This window comes from Loxodonta africana, chromosome 8, assembly GCF_030014295.1.
Source record: "Loxodonta africana isolate mLoxAfr1 chromosome 8, mLoxAfr1.hap2, whole genome shotgun sequence".
Lineage (NCBI taxonomy): Eukaryota > Metazoa > Chordata > Mammalia > Proboscidea > Elephantidae > Loxodonta > Loxodonta africana.
Genome location: NC_087349.1, coordinates 130,442,288 through 130,464,849, shown reverse-complemented (window position 1 = coordinate 130,464,849; position 22,562 = coordinate 130,442,288). Strand labels below are relative to the sequence as shown.

The 22,562-nt window shown below is 44.0% G+C and overlaps 1 protein-coding gene across 2 annotated transcripts in view; it reads left to right on the top strand.

Annotated features, from left to right (window-relative positions):
* The first annotated feature begins 1,325 nt into the window (after positions 1-1,325).
* Positions 1,326-22,562, top strand: part of SH2D4B (SH2 domain containing 4B) — a 179,663-nt gene continuing 158,426 nt past the window's right edge. For both annotated transcript variants that reach the window (XM_064290321.1, XM_003418591.3), the window contains exons 1-2: positions 1,326-1,586; positions 2,075-2,077. In XM_064290321.1, the coding sequence (XP_064146391.1) occupies positions 1,403-1,586; positions 2,075-2,077 (187 nt within the window). In that variant the 5' untranslated portion in view covers positions 1,326-1,402. The remainder of the gene's footprint in view (positions 1,587-2,074; positions 2,078-22,562) is intronic.

The window sequence follows — 22,562 nt, the reverse complement described above, 5'->3', positions numbered from 1 at the left end:
TCTCTAACCTTGTGGGCTTAAAGCTCCTCTGAACCGCTAACCCTCCTTCCTGCACGTGCCTTTTTCTTGCAGGGCAGAGGAAGGTGCTCGCTCACGCTCCTGTTCCATCCCTCTTGGGTGCTTGACCCACCTTCCGTCATTGCTGGAAGAAAAGGGGTCATGGAGGTCACCAACCCACCCAACACAGTGCCAAACCCTGTTTTGTTCTTTAATCCCCTGACTGGGCTAGGTTTTCAAACCATCCATGGATTCAGAGTTGCCAGCAGGATTCAGTGTGAAGACTGGATGGGGTCCCATTGTGGTGACTTACGGATTGGGTAGCCATAGGCAAGTCACTTACCCTCTTGGAACCCCAGTTTCCTTATCCAAATAAAAGGGCAGCTGCCAGTGGCTCTGAGTACCACTCAGGGAGAACTCTTGCTCTTGGCAACAGCAATTCCACCCCATCCTCACTCAGCAAACCCCAGGGGAGTCCACTTGCCAGGCGGAGCTGTGCATTTGACTTGGGCACCCAAAAGAGGTAGTTTCATTCTTTCTTCTGGTGAATTCCAGATATCTGTGCAAAACATCAGCAACAACCACCAAAGTGGACCTTTTCCTGGAGGGTCAATCTGCCAGCACGTGCGTGTCTGTAGAACCTCTTTAGTTAGAAACGGATCTGTCTCCCTTGAGGCCCTGAATTACATGATAAAGACCCCTGCACAGCCCCCACTGATTTTGTTTTGTTTTCTTCCTTGGCTGCAGCAGGTGGTAGAAAGGTCTTCCCTCCCCACAGGCAGAGTGCTGAAAGCATTACCTCCATACCTGCGAACCGTGCCTGGAAAAGAGCAAGGCTGGCAGCAGGGGCAGGTAGAGCCAAGAGCTGGGGAGCCCAGAGCAGCTGGCCAGCTCCTCTGGCCTCTGTTTGAAATTTGCTCAAAAGACATGGAATTAGTAGGCAAAGCCTCCTCTTCCTCTTATCTGCAGAGGAGTGATCAGTTCCCAGCTGGCCAGGGCAGTGTCATTGATACAGCTGGTGTCATCTTTACCTTCCATGAACAGATCATTTGACACCTGCAAGCCCAGGCAGGCAGGCTAGGGCATGGAGCCTGCTGGGCTGAAGGCTCTGGCACACCCTGCCTGTCCTCCCAGAGTCCTCGGTGGGGCCAGTACTCAGGTGCTGATGACCTGCCAGGCGGGCTAGGTTGATTCTGGTGTCTGCTGCCCCCACAGGGTCCCAGCTGCCTGTCTGGTGCCAGCTGCCTGGCCCCCATCGCTGCCCTGGGCAGAGGAGATGAGTGTGTGGCTGGCAGGTAGCTGAGGCTGAGTGACTATGCAGCACACAAAGGGGATGTTGGAAGTGGCCCCGGAGTAAGGGTGGCACCCCAGCCAGCTGCTCCTTGGCGTGGGTGTCTGCAGCACCATGCTGCAGCAGATCCTGAAGGACACATACCTTGACCCTGAGCTGCTGGCTGAGCTTAGCGATGTGCAGAAGCACATCCTCTTCTACAAAATGAGGGAGGAGCAGCTAAGGCGCTGGAGGGAGCTTGAGGCCCAAGAGGCCCTGGCCCAGGCAGAAGGCTGCAGGCCCCCCAAAACCAAGCAAGGTAAGTGGCTTGGGAGGTGGGGAAGTTAGCGATGGCTAGGCTTCTTCAAGATGCACTGATGTGAGAAACGTGGGGCTTGGGACCCTGGTCCTGGGAGCATTCAGTCCCATGGGCCAAGCCTCTTTCTGTTGACCAGAACTATAAGGCACCAAGGCTACAGAGGGTGCTACCAGGGCCCCTGATGGGGCTGGGGAACAGGGGCTTGCTTTGTCTTGTGGGGAGGCTCAAGTTCTGGGAAGACACCAGCGGATCCTCAGGTGCTCAGACTACAGTGGGCCACTGCATGGGGAAGACGAGGGTATGTTCTTGACCCCCTGCACGAGTGGTTCTGGGCGGAGGGCCAGGGGGCCATGAAGAACGGCAGCTACCGCCCTCTTCTCCCCCAACCTGCATTGGTGCACGGTACAGAAGTTCTCTGTTCTCAGCTGGCCAGTCTTGTGCACCATGGGAGGACGGTGTGGGGTGTACCTGGAGTCCCCATGGGGCAGCTGGTGAGATAGAGTCAGAGGACATCCTGCACAAGGGGTGACCAACTCCACATGGCAGTAGCAACTACAGACAGGATGCCCCGGCCCAACCTACCTCAGGTGTTTATTTTGTTTTTCCCTAAATTTTACTTATTTGTTGTTGTTTAAGAGAATAAACACAGCAATTCAACAGTTTCTACAAGTACCATTTAGTGACATTGATTAAATTCTTCGAGCTGTGCAGCCTTCCTCTGAATGTTGCCCTCTCATCAACATAAACTCACTGCCCCCTAAAGTTCCCAACTACTCTTTCCAGGTGTTGTTGTTGTCAATTTGATCCCATATAGATAGTTCTTAAAAGAGCATAATGCTTAAGGCAGACAATTTTTACTAGTCAAGCTAAAGTATTGTTTGGTTTTAAGATGACTTCAGGAGATATTCTCAGTTTAAGGTTTAAAGATCATCTTGGGGCAATAATCTCAGGAGTTCATCTACCCTCCATGGCTCTAGGAGGTCTAGAGTACATGAAAATTTAAAATTCTGTTCTGTATTTTCCCCCTTTTGATTGGGATTCTTCTGTGAAATCTTTGATCAACATGTTCAGTAGTGGTAGCCCAACACCATCTAGCTCTTCCCGTCCCATGGCAAGGAGGCAGTTGTTCATGGAGGTGAATAGCCACACGTTCCATATCCTTCTATTCCTGACCCTCCCTGTTCCTCTCTTGCTCCAGGTGAACAGAGACCAATTTTTCTGCCCTGGATGGCCACTTGTAAGTTTTTAAGACCCCAGGCACTATGTGACAAACTAGGAGGCAGAACAGATGCACCAAACATGTAATTAGGCTAGTTAACTGGGATGTCCATGAAACCATGTCCCCAAACCTCCAAACCAAGGAACAAAATCCCACGTTGTGTTTGATTTTACATAAGCAGCCTCGCAGCTACGCTTTTTTTTTTGTTGTTGTTGTTGTAAATTTATCTGTCACACAACTTTTGCCAATTTATCTTACTGACAGCAATTAAAATAATCAGCTGTGCAACCCTACCCTTAATCAATGTGATTTTTCCATCACCGTTAACCCCTACTTTTCCTCTCCGTCTCTGCCCCTGGTAATGACTACTAAACTTTGGTTTCTATTCATTTCCCTTTTTTTGTCTTTTTATGTAAGTGAGATCATACTATATTTGTCCTTTTGTGATTGGCTTATTTCACTCAGCATGTCTTCAAGTTCCATCCATACTGTAGCATGTATCAAGACTTTATTTCTCCTACTGGCTGAGTAGTATTCCACTGTAGTTATGTCCCGCATTTTGTTTATTCATTTATCTGTTGATGGGCATTTAGGTTGTTTCTACCTTTTGGCTATTGTCAATAGTGCTGCAACAAACATTGGTGTACACATCTATTTTTGAGTCTCTGCTTTCAAGACTTTTGGGTATATACCTAGAATTGAAATTGCTGGATCATATGGTAGTTCCATTTTTAGGTTTTTGAGGAACCGCCACACCGTTTTCCACAACAGCTGTGCCATTTTGCATTCCCACCAGCACTGCGTAAGGGTTTCAGTTTCCCCACATCCTCACCAACATTTGTTGTTTTCTGTCTTTTTTTTTTTATCTTAGCCATCCTAGTGGGAGTGAAATGGTATCTTGTGGTTTTGATTTGCATCTCTGTGATGGCTAATCATGCTGAGCATCTTTTCATGTCTTTGGTGGCCATTTGAATGTCCTCTTTGGTGAAATGTCTATTCAAGTCCTTTGCCTATTTTATAATTGGGTTATTTGCCTTTTGTTGATAAGTTGTCAAAGTTTTATATATATTTTAGGTATTAGATTCTTGTCAGATATATGGTTTCCAAAGATATGTTCCCAGTCAGTAGTTTGTCTTTTCATTTTTTTGGTAAAGTCTTTTGATGAACCCAGAAACCCAGTGCCAGAAGTTTTTAACTTTTATGATGTCCCATTTATTTATTTTGTCTTTTGCTGTTTGTGCTTTTGTTATTATATTAGATAATCCATTGTTGAATGCTAGGCCTGACAGCGTTGTCCCTACTTGTTCTTCTAAGAATTTTATGGTTTTAGTTTGTACGTTTAGGTCCTAAATCCATTTTGAATTTATTTTTGCATACAGTGTGAGGCATGGATCCTGTTTCATTTTTCTGCATGTGGAAACCCAATTTTTCTAGCACCATTTATTGAAGAAACTCTTCTTTCCCCATTGAATGAATTTAGCACCCTTGTTAAAAACCAGTTGACCATTGATGTGTGGGATTATTTCTGGACTGTCAGTTCTATTCCACTGGTCTATGTGTCTGTTGTTATACCAGTACAAGGCTGTTTTGATTACTGTAGCTGTATAGTATGTTTTAAAATCAGGAAGTGTGAGTCCTCCTACTTTATTCTTCTCTTTCAACATTGTTTTAGCTACTGGGAGGCCTTTTGCCATTCCATATAAAGTTGAGGATTAGTTCAGGTGTTTATTTGCAAGCCCATGTACGAATCAAACTAGAGGACTGGTGCACCTCTGTGAGAGGGTGCTGGTTCTGTGGCCATGGGCCTGAAGCAGGCAGGTACTGAGGTTTGGCAAAGGCTCAAGATCCTGCTTGGGTAAATATACAGAAAGTAATTTCATTAGTGGTTTCCAGGGGTGGGGCAAGGAGGGAGAAGTTCTCCCTAGGTAGTAGTCACTTTTTGTTTATAGAAATGGGAATGGTGGCACCAAATGTGGGTGAAGTTTACACAGCGTGACTAAAGTAACTGATGTCAATAAACTGTACATAGGGATGAATGCTGGATTGTATAGGGTTTTGCAACAATAACAACAGCCTTCCCCCTAAAAAAGGGGGGAGGCTACGGATGCTGATGCTAATTAGTCATAACCATTCACCTCATGGGATTATTTCTCTTGGTTTTGGGGCTTAGGGCTATGGTTTTGTAGGACAGTCCAGTCAATTGGCATAATATGGTTCTTAAAGTTTATGGTCTACCTCCCAGTATGGTGAATAGTGTCTGGGGTCTTAAAAGCTTATGAGGTGCCATCTAAGATACAAGTCTTGGTCTTTATTTATCTGGGATAAAAGAGAAAGAAGGAAACCAAGAATCAAAGAAGGAACTGGACTACAGAATTAATTGTCTACATGAACCACTGCCTCCATCTTGAAACCAGAAAAACTAGGTGGTGCCCAGCTACTACTACTGAACATTCTGATTCAGGAACACAATAGATGAATCCTGATAAAAAGGGAAAAAAATGTGGAAGAGAGCTTCAAATTCTTAAAGAATCCAGATTTACCAGACCTATTGAGGCTGAAGGAGTCCCCGAGACTACGGCCCTGAGTTGCTCTTCAAAGCTTGAATTGAAACTGTCCCCTGAAGTCACCTTTAAACTAAGTAACAGCTTAGCCCAAAGAGTAAAGATTGTCACATTTGAATATTATGTTTCTTTAAAAGAAAAAAAAAATCTATATAGGATCAAAGAGTCAACAGCTATTTGAAAGCATAGTTGAGAAGGTTGGCGGGGTAAGGGGATTAAGTAAATGGAAGTGAAACCACTAGAACAGAAGTAATGAGAATGTTGACACAATGTGAAGAATATAACCAATGTCACTGATCATTATGTCTGGAAAGTGTTGAATGGGAGCAGATTTTGCTGTCTATATTTTCACCAAAAATAAAATAAATTTAAAAAAGAAAAAAGACCCTGCTGGTTTTGGCACTCACATGGATGCTTGCGCTTAATAGTGTCTAAAGCTCTGTCACCTTTCTTGCTTGCTGCCCACAACGACCCTCCTCTGGGCCCCATACTCTTCACCAGAGTGAAGTGCTGATTGGATCTGTTGAGTTTTCAGTCCTGGACAAAACCCTGTTTCTTGGCTAAGCACAGGCCCCTGAGGGACCTGGCTGCTGCTCTCAACTCCAGGCTTGTCACTGGTCAGTGCTGGCTGCATGCCACAACAACACACGCTCCCATCCAGACATGCTCCCTCTCTCCTCTGGTACACATGCAGACCTCCCTGCTAGAATTCCCTCCTGCCTCCATCTGCTGGACAAACTCCTCCAGTACTGGCCCGCAACCCTGGAGCCTTTGGGGAGCCCTCCTGGCACAGGGAAGCACTGCTTCTCTGCAACCACATGGCAGCAGGATCACCCTGTCCAGCCCTCGCCACACTGTCATTGTCCATCTGCTTGCCTGGTCTTCCCAATGGACTCAAACTGCTCTATTGGGAGACCATAGCCCATTCTGTCTCCTGTCTTTGGGGCCGAGCCTGGAACTGGCATGGAGTACTGAACCCTCCAAGGGGGAGGTTGAGCCTGAACCGTGATTCACCTGCAGTGCTGGTGCTGAGCTGGGCCCGCCATCTCTCTCCTTCCAATGTGGCAGTGTAGCAGCTGCATCACTGACTGTTGAAAACTTCCTTTCCAGCCCACCTGGCCTGAGCCTGGACCTTGTGTCATCCGCCCAAAGCCATCCTGGGAGGCAGACGGATGCATGTAATTGCAAAAGTATTTATATGGCAATCTGTTACACATTGGCATACACATTTTCATGTATAAATTATATATTAAATGCATTTGGATTTCGGTTGCAGAAGGCTCTCTTCTGGTTAATTAACTTTCTGATTTATAAGGAATGGAAAAGAGAGGAAAATATGCTGAGGAGTATACATACTCCAGGTCAGGGTCCTGCTCAGATCTCAGCTCTGGGAAAGCCACAGGAGAGGAGGTTTCAGGAGAGGGGAGAGTGACCCTGGCCCAGTGTCTCCTTCCTGTGCTGGGGTCATGCAGTGAGATGGATCGATTTTACATGGCCTTTCTAGCCATGGTCTTGTAATTCCCACCAAAAGATTAGGTGGAACTATACAAATAAGGTGCTTATGGCTCACCAAGTGGATTGAACAACTTGCTAATAATACAAATAAGGCACATGGCACTGCTGTGGGAATGGGACCATGCAAATAAGGTGTATGGAACCCTAATGAGGGGACTGGTCAGTTTTGCCATCCCACTAGGCTTAAAATGAGCCATCTCAGAGGTGGAAAGGGGGGACCTCATTACTACCTAGAAGAAGAGATGGTAGCAGAGTGTGTTCTTTGGACCAAGGATCCCTGTACTGAGAACCTCCTAGACCCAAGAGATACAGAGAGAGAGAGAGAGGGAGAGAGAGCTGTAACACTGGAGATAGTGCAAGATGGTGAGATGTGGCGGCAGAGAAATCTAGCAACAGAACCAGGAGACCAGCGTGAGAAGACACAGTGGGCTTCCCAGCCCATGGAGCAAGGTGGTTACAGTGGCTGTGCAGACCTACAGAGTGAGAGAGCCGAGCACCTTAAGGCAGGAGGCTTCCTGGTAGAGTAGGATGCTTCTGGGCACTTGTTGGCAGAGCTAGGCTTACAGACCCACATAGCAAGAGGGCTGAGTATTTTTAGGCCGAGGCTTATTGGTGGATGGAGGTGCTGCTGGGCACTTATTGTCAGAGCTAACGAGCTTTGTAACACTTGCCTGAGTAGGGCAGAGGCCAGGCTGGCCCAAAAGGCCCAAGAGGGCTGAGGACCAAGAGGTGGAAGGCCAGGGAGAGGCCTGAGGAGCTGTCTTGACCAAAGAACTGCATCCTGAGTCATTCCTGATCCTGAATTGTAACCTATAATTTCCCTAATGAGTCCCATAACTGTGAGTATGATCTGTGAGTTCTGTGTGGCCATTGAATCCAGCAGAAGAGCGGAGAGTGCCATGGGAGGGACGGCTGGTATCACAATTGGTAAAAAGATTGGAGAGGGGAGATATGTCTGACCTCTGCTTCATAGGAATCAGCCTTGGGCTGTTGATCTTGATTCTCCTTCCCCTTTGTGGAGTTAGAGGAAGTCAGATGCCCCTTGCCACCATTTTTACAGATCATGAGGATTCTCAGCAGCCTGCACCTCGTCTGTGAGCTTCCCATTTGCTGGGAACCTGCCCTACACTTCATGCTCTCTATAGACCTGTGGGGTGGCAGACGAGCCCCTCTGGCCCTATTTCAGATGAGGAAGCTGAGGTAAAGAGAATTGGGGTGACATCCATGATCACCAGACACTGAGTACTGACCTTAAGTCCAATGACTGATGTTTCCCACTCAGTCCCTCCTGAACTTAGATAAAGTGATGGTTCCGTGATAGGATTCTCTCCTTTCATGAGGAAGACCCAGGTTTGATTCCTGGCCAACGTACTTTATGTGCAGCTAACACCTATCTGTCAGTGGAGGCTTATGTGTGGCTATGATGCTAAACAGGTTTCACTGGAGCTTCCAGACTAAGACAGAGTAGGAAGAAAGGCTTGGCGATCCATGCCTGAAAATCAGCCATTGAAAACCCCATGGATCACAACAGTCCAATCCCCAACAAATATTGAGATGGTTCAGGGCCAGGCAGCGATTCATTCCATAGTGCATGGGGTTGCCATGAGTCAGGAGGCCAATGTGACAGCAACTAACAACAACAAACTTCTGAGCTTGGGACTTTGATTAAACAGATGATCTTTTCATTCAATTCACCTGTCCCACATCTCTAAGGCTGATTTTGGTGAGCTGAGTGGAATTTTGGCCCTGAAGACGGCGAATAGACAGATTGCAGGGGACACAGCCAACTTGAGGGCCAGGTAGTAGGGCTCAGTGCAGGACTATGTGGGGATAGGCTCCATCGGCAGGTCTTTTCTCTGGCCACCCCGCTCCCCAGTTCCTTCCTCTCTCCGCTCTTTGTCCTGAAGAAAACATCTGCTCCACCCTGTGTGTGCCAGCCCCTGGAATCCCTGATCATGACTTTGATCAGTCCTGGAATCCTGGTGGCGCAGCGGTTAAGAGCTCAGCTGCTAACCAAAAAGTGGGCAGTTCTTCTCTGTTCTACAGGGTTGCCGCTATGAGTAAGAATCGACAGAAGATTTGTTTTTTTGGTTTTGTTCCAGCCTGGAATGACATTGTCTCCTCACGTCCACTGTACCTAGTCCTGCTTGTCCTCCAGGCCTCCCCTCCCATTCTATCCTAGCAGGCCTGGCTTCACTGTCCCCAGGGCTCAGGGAATACTTCCCATTGCAAGAGGGCGAGGCAAGGTATGCCAAGTCCCAACAGACAGCCTCTCAGCTCGATTTGTGCCTGGAGAGGGTGGAAGTAAACAGTGATGATGTGAGCCATTCTAGGGATTTTTATTGTTGCAGAAACGCATTTGGGCTACTGAGGTAGAAGCTCAAAGGTATACTGTGAAAGAAAGAAGGTCAGCAGGCATATCTTTTTTGTTTTCACTTTACACTTTGGTGAGTATCTTCTGATAGTCTTCCTGTTGCTGAAGATACCAGTGCCCAGATTAGGCAGCTTTCCTCACCTAGCATCATGTTTTCTGTTTTATCACATTTCTGACAGAAGTTGCTATCCTATGGGAAGCTGTGCTGTAATGAGACTCTGGAGGCATGTCATAACATGGTGCTCCTTCAGACTTGCCTTCAAGCCCTTCAGCGTCACCATGACCTTTGCATGCTCTTCCCCTCCTAGCTCCTGTCCACCACTGTGAGAACCACACCCCGTATTAGGGGTTGCCTCCTTTAACCCTGGGCCTCTTCTGTGCTTGCTGAAGTTTGGGGGGGCTGGGCTGGATGTTGCCTGGGGACACTTGTGCTCATACCACCAACCTGATCCAGAAAGCTTCCCCACTGGGGCCTGTTGGTTCTGGTATGATTGACGGTTTCTGGTGGTGTTAAATTGGTTCCTCCATGGCCACCACCTTATCCATCTGGGTGTCCTGTGCCTGGGAATAATATACCTTTCCCAGTCCTCCTTCCTGGTCTTTCCTTTACCAAGTCTGCATATTCAGCGAGGTGGCTTATTGTCCTCTGCGTTCCCCACCCATGCAGCAGCCCAGATCAGAATCCCCCGGTCCCTCCTGTGCTGCTCACTGGCCTGCCCCTAGTTCTGGCTTCTGCTGCCTCCAGCCCGCAGTGGGGTGAAGAGCAGCTCTAACCCTAGGGCCACCTCTCCCCACCTCTCAGCCAGCCCAGCTTCCAGACCAGCATGACCAGGGCAGAGGGAGTCACACACTCCAGCCTCCCCTCTGGGTCTCAGCTTTCAGTCCCTCCTGCTGTGGATCCGGCTCAGACTTGGTCCCCCTGCTGTCATGTGAGCTGTGTGACACAGTCCTTCTCTATGCTTCCTGGGGACTCACCCAGGCACTTGTCAGCCTCCCTGCTAGACGGGGCCCTCCCCGCCTGACCTTGAGGCCAGCTCTGCCCAGGGCCCAGTGCATGCTGCAGACATTCTTCATGCACCGTGTTCCCTGTGGTCCCTTGCCTTACTCTCCTCCCCACAACTCCTCCCGCCACAGCGACCTGCAACATACCGATTAGTGCAGGCTGTCCTTGTAAACACAAATGCTTGTCACCAGTCTCTACCCATTTCCAGCCCCTCTTCCAGCTGAGCATGCCCCTCTGTGGGGAATGCTCTTTCCCTAAACTGTCATGAGGGAGCAGCAACAGACAGTGTCCCTGCTGGTTTCTCACGGGGCTGGATAACAACTGTCAGTCCTTCATTTCTTTTCTTAAGACAACTCTCCCTGTCAATGTGCAAGTCTTCAAAGAACAGTTCTCTGGAGGAAAGAATCTGATGTTTGATGAAGAGAGAGGAGGTGTCTGGGGGTGGGGGAGTGTGGCTGAGCCCTGTGTAGGACTCTAATTAGTGCAGGGGGACAGGAAGCAACAGCTCCCTGGCCATAACCATTGGTGAATGGGCCCTGAGCTTAGCTGCAGATAAACTATGAGGTGCGGCCCACCTGCAGATGGCAGCACAGAGGCCAGGCAAGATAAAAACAGGGCAAGTGTGTCTGTGTGACAACCAGCATCCAGCTGACCACTGAGAGGTGCCCTAGTACCAGCCACCAGTAGATCGGCACCCCCTAAGTTTCCAGGGGTATTTGGGGTGAAGACAGACCCTGCCTACTCTTCCAAACCTCGGTGCCAAAGGGATGTTCCATTAGCTCATTCCCGAGGTGTTCTGGGTGGGAGACAACAGTGTCACAGATCATTTCTCCACCCCTGGGCTGGGTTGTTACCCAACATGGTGGAATAGACCAGGTCACCTGGATTTTCATCCTGGATCCCCTGAGGTGACCTTGAAAAGTTACCGGTGCAGCGGGAATGACAACCACTTGCCCAGCCATTGTTGAGAGGGTGAAAAAGCTCCCTCAACAAGTGGGGAAGCTTCCACCACCATGTGAGGCTTTTAAGAGCTAAGTGATGTGTTTTCCCTTCCTTTCCTGACTCCCATACCCTGGTTCTGGTACAGATCCCTTTGGAGTTGGTGCAGCCCCTTCCTGAATACTCTGCCACTGGTCCTAGGTTACAGGGCCAGTCTTTCTGCCTCCACTTGAGGAGGATATTGCTTACGTACACAGCTGGCCCCACAGCTCCTGGGCCACCTGGGCAGGCATTGCAGGCACCTCAGACTGCCTCGCCTCCTTTTTCTCTCCTCAATGCTTAGTCAGTACCCTACTTGGTAAAGGGAATTATTGTTGTTGTTGTTGTTAGGTGCTGTTGAGTTATTTCTGACTCACAGTGACCCCATGTACAACAGAATAAGACACTGCCTGGTCCTGCACCATCCTCACAATCATTGCTATGCTTGAGCCCATTGTTGCAGCCACTGTGTCAATCCACCTTGCTGAGGGAATGCATGCAATTATAACTATGATTGTAACTCACATTGACACAACCTTGCTTACTGAAAGCGAAGAAGACTTGAAGCACTTACTGATGAAGATCAAGGCTGTAGCCTTCCGTATGGATTACACCTCAAAATAAAACAAAAATCCTCACAACAGGACCAATAAGCAACATCATGATAGATGGAGAAAAGATTGAAGTGAAGGATTTCATTTTACTTGGATCTGCAGTGAACACCCATGGAACCAGCAGTCAAGAAATCAAACGACACATTGCATTGGGCAAACCTGCTGCAAAGGGCCTCTTTAAAGTGTTGAAAAGCGAAGATGTCACCTTGACAACTAAGGTGTGCCTGACCTAAACCTTCATGTTTTCAATCACCTCATATGCATGCTAAAGCTGGACAATGAATAAGGAAGACTGAAGAAAAGTTGATGCCTTTGAATTATGGTGTTGGTGAAGAATATTGAATATTCCATGAACTGCCAAAATAACGAACAAATCTGTCTCGGAAGAAGCACAACCAGAATGCTCCTTAGAAGCAAGGATAGTGAGACTATATCTCACATACTTTGGACATGTTATTAGGAGGGATCAGTCCCTGGAAAAGGACACCATGCTTGGTAAAGTAGAGGAAGACCTTCAAGGAGATGGATTGACACAGTGACTACAACAGTGGACTCAAACATAACAACAATTGTGAGGATGGCACAGGACTGGACAGTATTTTGTCCTGTTGTATGTAGGGTCTATGAGTCAAAACTGACTTGACAGCACCTAACAACAACAACATATTTATTAGGGATATTGATGACAACAATAATGTGTCAATGAAACCATGACACAGTATATTCTAATTTTCAGAAATGTTAAAATGTGTGTCTTAAAAAATCAGCAAAATAAGGTGTTATTCCTGTTTTAGTCAAGCAAATGGAATCTCAGAAAGGTTAAGCAAACTACTCTGGGAAGCTTGTAGGTGTCAGAGTTGGAATCTGAACCCAGAGGTCCCCTGTTTTCCCACGACAACACAGGGCATTTGTCTCCTTATAGTTTCTCCCACAATAAAAAACACGTTTCTGGTGATTAAAGACCAATGTACGTAAGTAAGTGAGTGGGTGAGTAAGTAAGCAAGCAAGGAGTAAGTAAAGTAAGTAAATGAATAAATAACAGAAACAAAAGAAAGTTGTACTGAAAGAAAAGATAAGAGACTATTGGAGAAAGTGAAGGCTTTTTTAAAAAAATGACCAAAAAGAAGTATAAACATGACTAGGTTAAAATAATTTTTTCTTGATATAAAGTATAAAACTAAAGTTAAAAAATAAAAGAACAAAACAAGAGATAAATAATTGGGTGAAAATATTTGCAACATATATAATAGGCAAAGGATTAGCATCCAGAAAATACAAAGTTACCCAAATCAATTAACAAAAGATAACCAGACAATAGAAAAATGAGAAAAAGATATGAAGAAAAAATTTATGGAAGTGAAATTTAAAAACACATGAACTTGTGAAAAGATGTAACTTCACTAGTAAATTATATCAATGCAAATGAAAACAATAAGATTTGTAAAAGTGTTAAAATTTGATAAATGGGCAAAGTACTTGAACAGATATTTGCCCAAAGAATATATACGAAGGGCCAACAAGCACATGAGAAGTTGCTCAACATCCTTAACAAGGAGGAAAATGCAAATCAAAATCTCAGTGAGATACCATTTCACACATACTAGGATGGCTATAATAAAAAAGCAGAAAATAACAAGTGTTGGGGAGGGTGTGAAGGAATTGGAACCTTTGTGCATTGCTGGTGGGAATGTAAAATGGTGTAGCCCCTGTGGAAAACAGTCTGATGGTTCTTAAATGGTATATCATTTAACAATTCCACTCCTAAGTATATATGCAAAAGCATTAAGAGCAGGGACTCAAACAGGTATGTGTATACCAATGTTCATTGTAGCACTGTTCACAATAGCCAAAAGATGGAAACAACCCAAGTGTTCACCAACAGATTAATGGGTAAACGAAATGTGGCACACCATGCAATGGAATACTCACTCATTAAAAGGAATGAAATACTGATACATGCTACGATATAGATGAAGCTCAAAAATTTGCTAAGCAAAAGAAACCAGACAAAAAAGGTCACATACTGTATGATTCCATTGATATGAATTATTCAGAATAGGTAAATTCATTGAGACAGAATGCAGATTGGTGAATGCCAAGGACTGAAGGAAGGGGGAATGGGAAGCAACTAAATGGATACGAATTTCTTTTGGGGAGATGAAAATGTTCTGGAGCTAGATAGAAGAGGTGGTAGCTATGCAGCATTGTGAATGTGCTAAATGCCAGTGAATTATTCACTTTAAAATGGCTAGTTGTTTTTTTAAGTTTTTATTGTGCTTTAACTGAAATTTACAAATCAAATCAGTCTTTCATGCAAAAATTTATATACACCTTGCTATATACTCCTAATTGCTCTCTCCCTAATGAAATAGCCCACTCCTTGCCTCCACTCTCTCTTTTCATGTCCATTCTGCCAGCTTCTAACTCCCTCTACCCTCTCATCTTCCCTCCAGATAGACGATGCCAACATCGTCTCAAGTGTCTACTTGATCCAAGAAGCTCATCCCTCACCAGGATCCCTCTCCAACCCATTGTCCAGTCCAATCCCTGTCTGAAGAGTTGGCTTCGGGAATGGTTCCTGTCCTGGGCCAACAGAAGGTCTGGGGGCCATGACCAAAGGGGTCCTTCTAGTCTCAGTCAGACAATTAAGTCTGGTCTTTTTATGAGAATTTAGGGTCTGCATCCCACTGCTCTCCTGCTCCCTCAGGGGTTCTCTGTTGTGTTCCCTGTCAGGGCAGTCATCCATTGTAGCTGGGCACCATCTAGTTCTTCTGGTCTCAGGCTGATGTAGTCTCTGGTTTATGTGACCCTTTCTGTCTCTTGGGCTTGTAATTACCTCGTGTCCTTGGTGTTCTTCATTCTCCTTTGGTCCAGGTGGGTTGAGACTAATTGATGGCTGCTTGCTAAAGTTTAAGACCTCAGACGCCACTCTTCAAAATAGGATGCAGAATGTTTTAATAGATTTTATTATGCCAGTTAACTTAGATGTCCCCTGAAACCATGGTCCCCAAATCCCCGTCCCTGCTACACTGGCCTTTGAAGCATTGAGTTTATTCCAGAAACTTCTTTGCTTTTCGTTTAGTCCAGTTGTGCTGACCTCGCTTTTATTGTGTCTTGTCTTTCCCTTCACCTAAAATAGTTCTTATTTATTATCTAATTAGTGAATATCCCTCTCCCACCTTCTTTCCCTCCCCCCTCTCATAACCATCAAAGAATATTTTCTTCTCCATTTAAACTATTTCTTGAGTTCTTATAATAGTGGTCTTATACAATATTTGTCCTTTTGCCTCTGACTAATTTCACTCAGCATAATGCCTTCCAGATTCCTCCATGTTAGGAAATGTTCCACAGATTCATCACTGTTTTTTATCGATGCATAGTATTCCATTGTGTGAATATACCATAATTTATTTATCCATTCATCCGTTGATGGGCACCTTGGTTTCTTCCATCATTTTGTTATAGTGCTCCAGTGAATATGGCTGTGCATATATCTGTTAGTGTAAAGGCTCTTATTTCTGTAGGATATATTCCAAGGAGTGGGATTGCTGAATCCTATGGTAGTTCTATTTCTAGCTTTTTAAGGAAGCACCAAATCGATTTCCAAAGTGGATGTACCATTTTACATTCCCGCCAGCAGTTTATAATTGTTCCACTATCTCCACAACCTCTCCAACATTTATTATTATGTGTTTCTTGGGTTAATGCCAGCCTTGTTGGAGTGAGGTGGAATCTCATTGTAGTTTTGATTTGCATTTCTCTAATGGCTAATGGTGGTGAACATTTCCTCCATATCTGTTAGCTACCTGAATGTCTTCTTTAGTGAAGTGTCTGTTCATATCTTTTGCCCATTTTTTAATTGGGTTATTTGTCTTTTTGTAGTTAAGTTTCAGCAAAGTCATGTAGATTTTAGAGATCAGGCACTGATCAGAAATGTCAAAGCTGAAAACTTTTTCCTAGTCTGTAGGTAATCTTTTTATCTTTTGGTGAAGTCTTTGGGTAAGCACAGGTGTTTGACTTTTAGGAGCTCCCAGTTATCTACTTTTTCTTCTACATTGTTAGTAACGTTTTGTATACTGTTTATACCATGTATTAGGGCTCCTAACGTTGTCCCTAGTTTTTCTCCCATGATCTTTATAATTTTAGATTTTATATTTCGTTCTTTGATCTATTTTGAGTTTTTTTTGTGTGCATGGTGTGAGGTATGGGTCTTGTTTCATTTTTTTTAAGATGGATATCCAGTTCTGCCAACACCATTTGTTAAAAAGACTGTCTTTTCCCCATTTAACTGTTTTGGGGCCTTTGTCAAATATCAGCTGCTCATATGTGGATGGATTTATGTCTGGATTCTCAATTCTGTCCCATGGGTCTATGTTTCTGTTGTTGTACCAGTACCAGGCTATTTCGACTACGGAGGCGGTAAAATAGGTTCTACAATCAGGTAGAGCGAGGCCTCCCACTTTGTTCTTCCTTTTCAGTAACGCATTAGTTATCCGGGGCCTCTTTCCCTTCCATATAAAGTTGGTGATTTGTTTTTCCATCTCAGTAAAAAACGTCATTGGAATTTGGATCAGAATTGCATTAAATGTATAGATAGCTTTTGGTGGAAGAGATGTTTTTACAATGTTAAGTCTTCCTATCCACGAGCAAGGTATGTTTTTCTGTTTATGTAAGTCTCTTTTGGTTTCTTGCAGAAGTGTATTGTAGTTTTCTTTGTATAAGTCTTTTACATCTCTGGTAAGATTTATTCCTAAGTATTTTATCTTCTTGGGAGCCTCTGTAAATGGTATTGATTTGGTGATTTCCTCTTCGATGTTCTTTTTGTTGGTGTAGAGCAATCCAACTGATTTTTTGTATGTTTATCTTGTATCTTGATAGTCTGCTAAACTCTTCTATTAGTTTCAGTAGTTTTCTGGAGGATTCTTTAGGGTTTTCTGTGTACAAGATCATGTCATTTGCAAACAGAGATACTTTTACTTCTTCCTTGCCAGTCTGGATGCCCTTTATTTCTTTATCTAGCCTAATTGCTCTGGCTAGGACCTCCAGCACAATGTTGAATAAGAGCTGTGATAAAGGGCATCCTTATCCGGTACCCGCTCTCAAGGGGAATGCTTTGAGGCTCTCTCCATTTAGGATGATGTTGGCTATTGGCTTTGTATAAATGCACTTTATTATGTTGAGGAATTTTCCTTCTATTCCTATTTTGCTGAGAGTTTTTATCATGAATGTGTGTTGAATTTAGTCAAATGCCTTTTCTGTGTCGATTGATAAAATCATGTGATTCTTGTCTTTTGTTTTATTTATATGATGGATTACATTAATTGTTTTTCTAATGTTGAACCATCCCTGCATACCTGGTATGAATCCTGCTTGGTCATGGTGTGTTATTTTTTTGATATGTTGTTGAATTCTACTGGTTAGAATTTTGTTGAGGATCTTTGCATCTAAGTTAATGAGGGATTGTTGTTGTTGTTAGGTGTCATTGAATCGGTCCTGACTCAAAGTGACCCTAAGCACAATAGAAAGAAACACTGCCTGGTCCTGTGCCATCCTTACAATCGTTGTTATGCTTGAGCTCATTGTTGCAGCCACTGTGTCAATCCACCTTGTCGAGGGTCTTCCTCTTTTCTGCTGACCCTGTACTCTGCCAAGCATGATGTCCTTCTTCAGGGACTGATTCCTCCTGACAACATGTCCAAATTATGTAAGACGCAGTCTCACCATCCTTGCTTGTAAGGAGCATTCTGGTTGTACTTCTTCTAAGACAGATTTGTTCGTTCTTTTGCCAGTCTGTGGTATATCCAATATTCTTCACCAACACCACAATTCAAAGGCATCAATTCTTCTTCGGTCTTCCTTATTTATTGTCCAGCTTTCACATGCATGTGATGCGATTGAAAATACCATGGCTTGGGTGAGGCGCACCTTAGTCTTCAGTGTGACATCTTTGCTCTTCAACACTCTAAAGAGGTCCTTTTTAGCAGATTTACCCAATGCAATGTGTCTTTTGATTTCTTGACTGCTGCTTGCATGGCTGTTGACTGTGGATCCAAGTAAAATGAAATCCTTGACAACTTCAATCTTTTCTCCGTTCATCATGATGTTGCTCATTGGTCCAGTTGTGAGGATTTTTTTCTTTATTTTGAGGTGTAATCCACACTGAGGGCTGTGGTCTTTGATCTTCATTAGTAAATGCTTCAAGTCCTCTTCACTTTCAGCAAGCAAGGTTGTGTCACCTGCATAACACAGGTTGTTAATGAGTCTTCCTCCAAACCTGATGCCCCGTTCTTCTTCATATAGTCCAGCTTCTACTATTATTTGCTCAGCATATACATTGAATAGGTATGGTGAAAGAATACAACCCTGACACACACCTATCCTGACTTTAAACCAATCAGTATCCCCTTGTTCTGTCTGAACAACTGCCTCTTCATCTATGTAAAGGTTCGTCATGAGCACAATTAAGTGTTCTGGAATTCCCATTCTTCCCAATGTTATCCATAATTTGTTATGATCCACACAGTCGAATGCCTTTGCATAATCAATAAAACACAGGTAAACATCCTTCTGGTATTTTCTGCTTTCAGCCAGGATCCATTTGACATGAGCCATGCTATCCCTGGTTCCATGTTCTCTGCTGAAACAGCCTGAATTTCTGGCAGTTCCCTGTCGATATACTGCTGCAGCTGCTTTTGAATGATCTTCCACAAAATTTTGCTTGTGTGTGATATTAACGATATTGTTCTATAATTTCCATGTTCGGTTGGATCATCTTTCTTGGGAATAGGCATAAATATGGATCTCTTCCAGTCAGTTGGCCAGGAAGCTGTCTTCCATATTTCTTGGAATGGATGAGTAAGCATCTCCAGTGCTGCATCTGTTTGTCAAAACATCTCAATTGATATTCCATCAATTCCTGGAGCCTTGTTTTTTGCCAATGCCTTCAGACCGGCTTGGACTTCTTCCTTCAGTGTCATCGGTTCCTGATCATATGCCACCTCTTGAAATGGTTGAACATCAACTAATTCTTTTTGGTATAATGATTCTGTGTATTCCTTCCATCTTCTTTTGATGCTTCCTGTGTCATTTAATATTTTCCCCATAGAATCCTTCTCTATTGCAACTCGAGGCTTGAATTTTTTCTTCAGTTCTTTCAGCTTGAGAAATGCTGAGTGTGTTCTTCCCTTTTGGTTTTCCATCTCCAGCTCTTTGCACATGTCATTATAATACTTTGTCTTCTCAAGACCCCGTTTGAAATATTCTGTTCAGTTCATTTATACTTCATCAATTCTTCCTTTTGCTTTAGCTGCTGGACGTTTGAGAGCAAGTTTCAGAGTCTCCTGTGACATCCATCTTGGTCTTTTCTTTCTTTCCTGTCTTTTCAATGACCTCTTGGTTTCTTCATGTATGATATCTTGATGTCATTACACAACTCGTCTGGTCTTTGGTCACTAGTGTTCAGTGGGTCAAATCTATTCTTCAGTCTCTAAATTCAGGTGGGATATACTCAAGGTTATATTTTGGCTCTCGTGGACTTTCTCTGATTTTCTTCAGTTTTAGCTTAAACTTTCATATGAACGATTGATGATCTGTTCCACAGTTGGCCCCTGGCTTTGTTCTGACTGATGATACTGAGCTTTTTCATCATGTCTTTCCAGAGATGTAGTTAATTTGATTTCTGTGTGTTCCATCTGGCAAGGTCCATTTGTATAGTCGCCATTTTTGTTGGTGAAAGAAGGTCTTTGCAATGAAGAAGCATTAGCCAGTGAAAACCTTATGAATAGCAGCAGAGCATTGTCTGATATAGTGCTGGAAGTTGAGCCACCCAGGTTGGAAGGCACTCAAAAGATGACTGGGGAAGGGCTGCCTCCTCAAAGTAGAGTCGACCTCAATGACGTGGATGAAGTAAAGCTTTCGGGACCTTCATTTACTGCGGTGGCTCAACTCAAAATGAGAAGAAACGGGTGCAAACATCCATTAATAATCCAAACCTGGAATGTAGGAAGTATGAATCTAGGAAAACTGGAAATCATCAAAAATGAAATGGAACGGATGAACATCAATATCCTAGGGATTAGTGAGCTGAAATGGACTGGTATTGGCCATTTTGAATCAGGCAGTCATGTAGTCTGGGAATGACAACTTGAAGAGGAATGGTGTTGCATTCGTCGTCAAAAAGAACGTTTCAAGATCTATCCTGAAGTACAGCGCTGTCAGTGATAGGATAGCATCCATATGCTTATAAGGCAGACCAGTTAATACGACTATTATTCAAATTATGCACCAACCACTAGGACCAAAGATGAAGAAATAGAAGGTTTTTATCAGCTGCTGTAGTCTGATATTGATCGAACATGCAATCAAGATGCATCGATGATTACTAGCGATTGGGATGTGAAAGTTGGAAACAAAGAAGAAGGATCAGTAGTTGGGAAATGTGGCTTTGGTGATAGAAACAATGCTGGAGATGGAATGATAGAATTTTGCAAGACCAATGACTTCATGAGGGATATAGGTCTGTAGTTTTCTTTTTTTGTGGTGTCTTTACCTGGTTTTGGTATCAGGGATATGCTGGCTTCATAGAATGAGTTTGGGAGTATTTCGCCCTTTTCTATGCTCTGAAATACCTTTCATAATACTGGTGTTAACTCTTCTCTGAAAGTTTGGTAGAACTCTGCATGAAGCTGCTGGTCCAGGGCTTTTTTTTTTTGTTGGGAGTTTTTTTTATTAGCTTTTCAATCTCTTTTTTTCTTTTGATATTGAGCTATTTAGTTTTTCTACCCTTGTTTGTGTTAGTTTGGGTAGGTAGTGTGTTTCTGGGAATCCATCCATTTCTTCTAAACCTCAAACCCCTAGGTTTTCAAATTTGTTAGAGTACAATTTTTCATAATAATCTGATATGGTTCTTTTAATTTCAGTTGGGCCTGTTGTAATATTGCCCATCTCATTTCTTATTTGGGTTATTTGCTTCCTTTTCTGTTTTTCTTTTGTCATTTTGGCCAGTGGCTTACCAATTTCGTTGATTTTTTCAAAGAACAAGCTTTTGGTCTTGTTAATTCTTTCAATTGTTTTTCTGTTTTCTAATTCATTTAGTTTTGCTCTAATTTTTATTATTTGTTTTCTTCTGGTGCGTGAGGGTTTCTTTTGTTTCTCTCTTTCTATTTGTTCAAGTTGTAGGAATAATTCTTTAGTTTTGGCCTTTTCTTCTTTTTGTATGCGTGTATTTAATGATATAAATTGATCTCTGAGCCCTGCTTTTGCTGTGTCCCAAAGGTTCTGATAGGAAGTGTTTTCATTCTCATTGGATTCTATGAATTTCTTTATTCCATCCTTAATATCGTCTATAATCCAATCTTTTCTAAGCAGGGTATTGTTCAGTTTCCAAGTGTTTGATTTCTTTTCCATGCTTTTTTCTGTTATTGATTTCTACTTTTTTGGCCTTATGGTCAGAGAAGATGCTTTTAAAATGGCTAGTTGCATGTTATGTGAATTTCACCTCAAATAAAAAAAGTTTTGGGAATAATAAGGTTCACAACGACTCAGGGAAACTTGCACTGCCACGCACTGCTGAGGGGTTTGGGGCCGAGCACTTGTCCCTTTCCAATGTTTCTGAAAATTCCCTAATAACTTGTGCACCTGGGGGATCTTAGAGAACAAGGGCCCTTTCTGAGGGTTACCCTTCTGGGGGCTTGAGGGTAGTTCCCCCTCCTCCTCTTGTTCTCCCCCCTTCTCTGGCTAGTACCAAAAGCCCAGGGACTGAACAGACAGAATTCTGCTCAGCTCTGGTGAGGGGAGGCACCTTTCCTGCCCCTGTTGCAGGGTCCCAACCAGGGAATGTTGAATGGAGCTGCCCATGTTTCATCTTTCTCTTCTTGCCCCAGGGAAGGTCATGCCTGCCACCTCCCTGCTTCCTTATCTCTTTCCCTCCTGCACTCCTTCTTCCAGCCAGGAACTCAGCAGGACCTTTTCTGAGAGAAGCCACTGGTTATATCTGACTGTAATCTGGCCCCAGGTCTTCATACCTACTCATTGTGGCTGGACTCAAGTAGCAGATTGCATGTGTACTACCTGTCCTGCTATTTCCATTATTGGCTAGTGTTACTGTTTTCCAGGTTTTTCTCACTTAAGAATTAGCAGACCTTCTTCTGGTTTTCCTTCTTGGAAACAGACTTTGGGATCTAAATTCTTTGGGTCCATTTTTGCATCTGTCTTCCCCATGCCCTTTCAATATTATCTGACTTTAGATTTCAAGGATCATTTATTTCACCTTATCATTTCAGTGCTGTGCTTATTTCCTGGCCGCCAGAGTTGGGTTCTCACACTGCCAGACTCTGTGTGAAATGCCAAAGACTTAGGAGGTCTGTCTCTGCCCTCAAGGCATGTGCTTGTAGTTGTTAGCTGCTTTCCAGTTGACCCCCGACTCAAGCGCAACAGAACAAAACCCTGCCCAGTCCTGCACCGTCCCGTGATTGGTTGCAGATCAGACTGTTGTGATCGATAGGATTTTCACTGGTTGCTTTTCAGAAGTAGATCACCAGGGCTTTCTTCCCTCTCTGTCCTAGTCTGGAAACTCCACTGAAACCTGTTCAGCAATACAGCAACACACACACCTGCACTGACAGCTGGGCGGTGGCTGCACATGACGTGCATTGGCTGGGAATTGAACCCAGGTCTTCTACGTGGAAGGAAAGAGTTTTACCATGGAACCACCA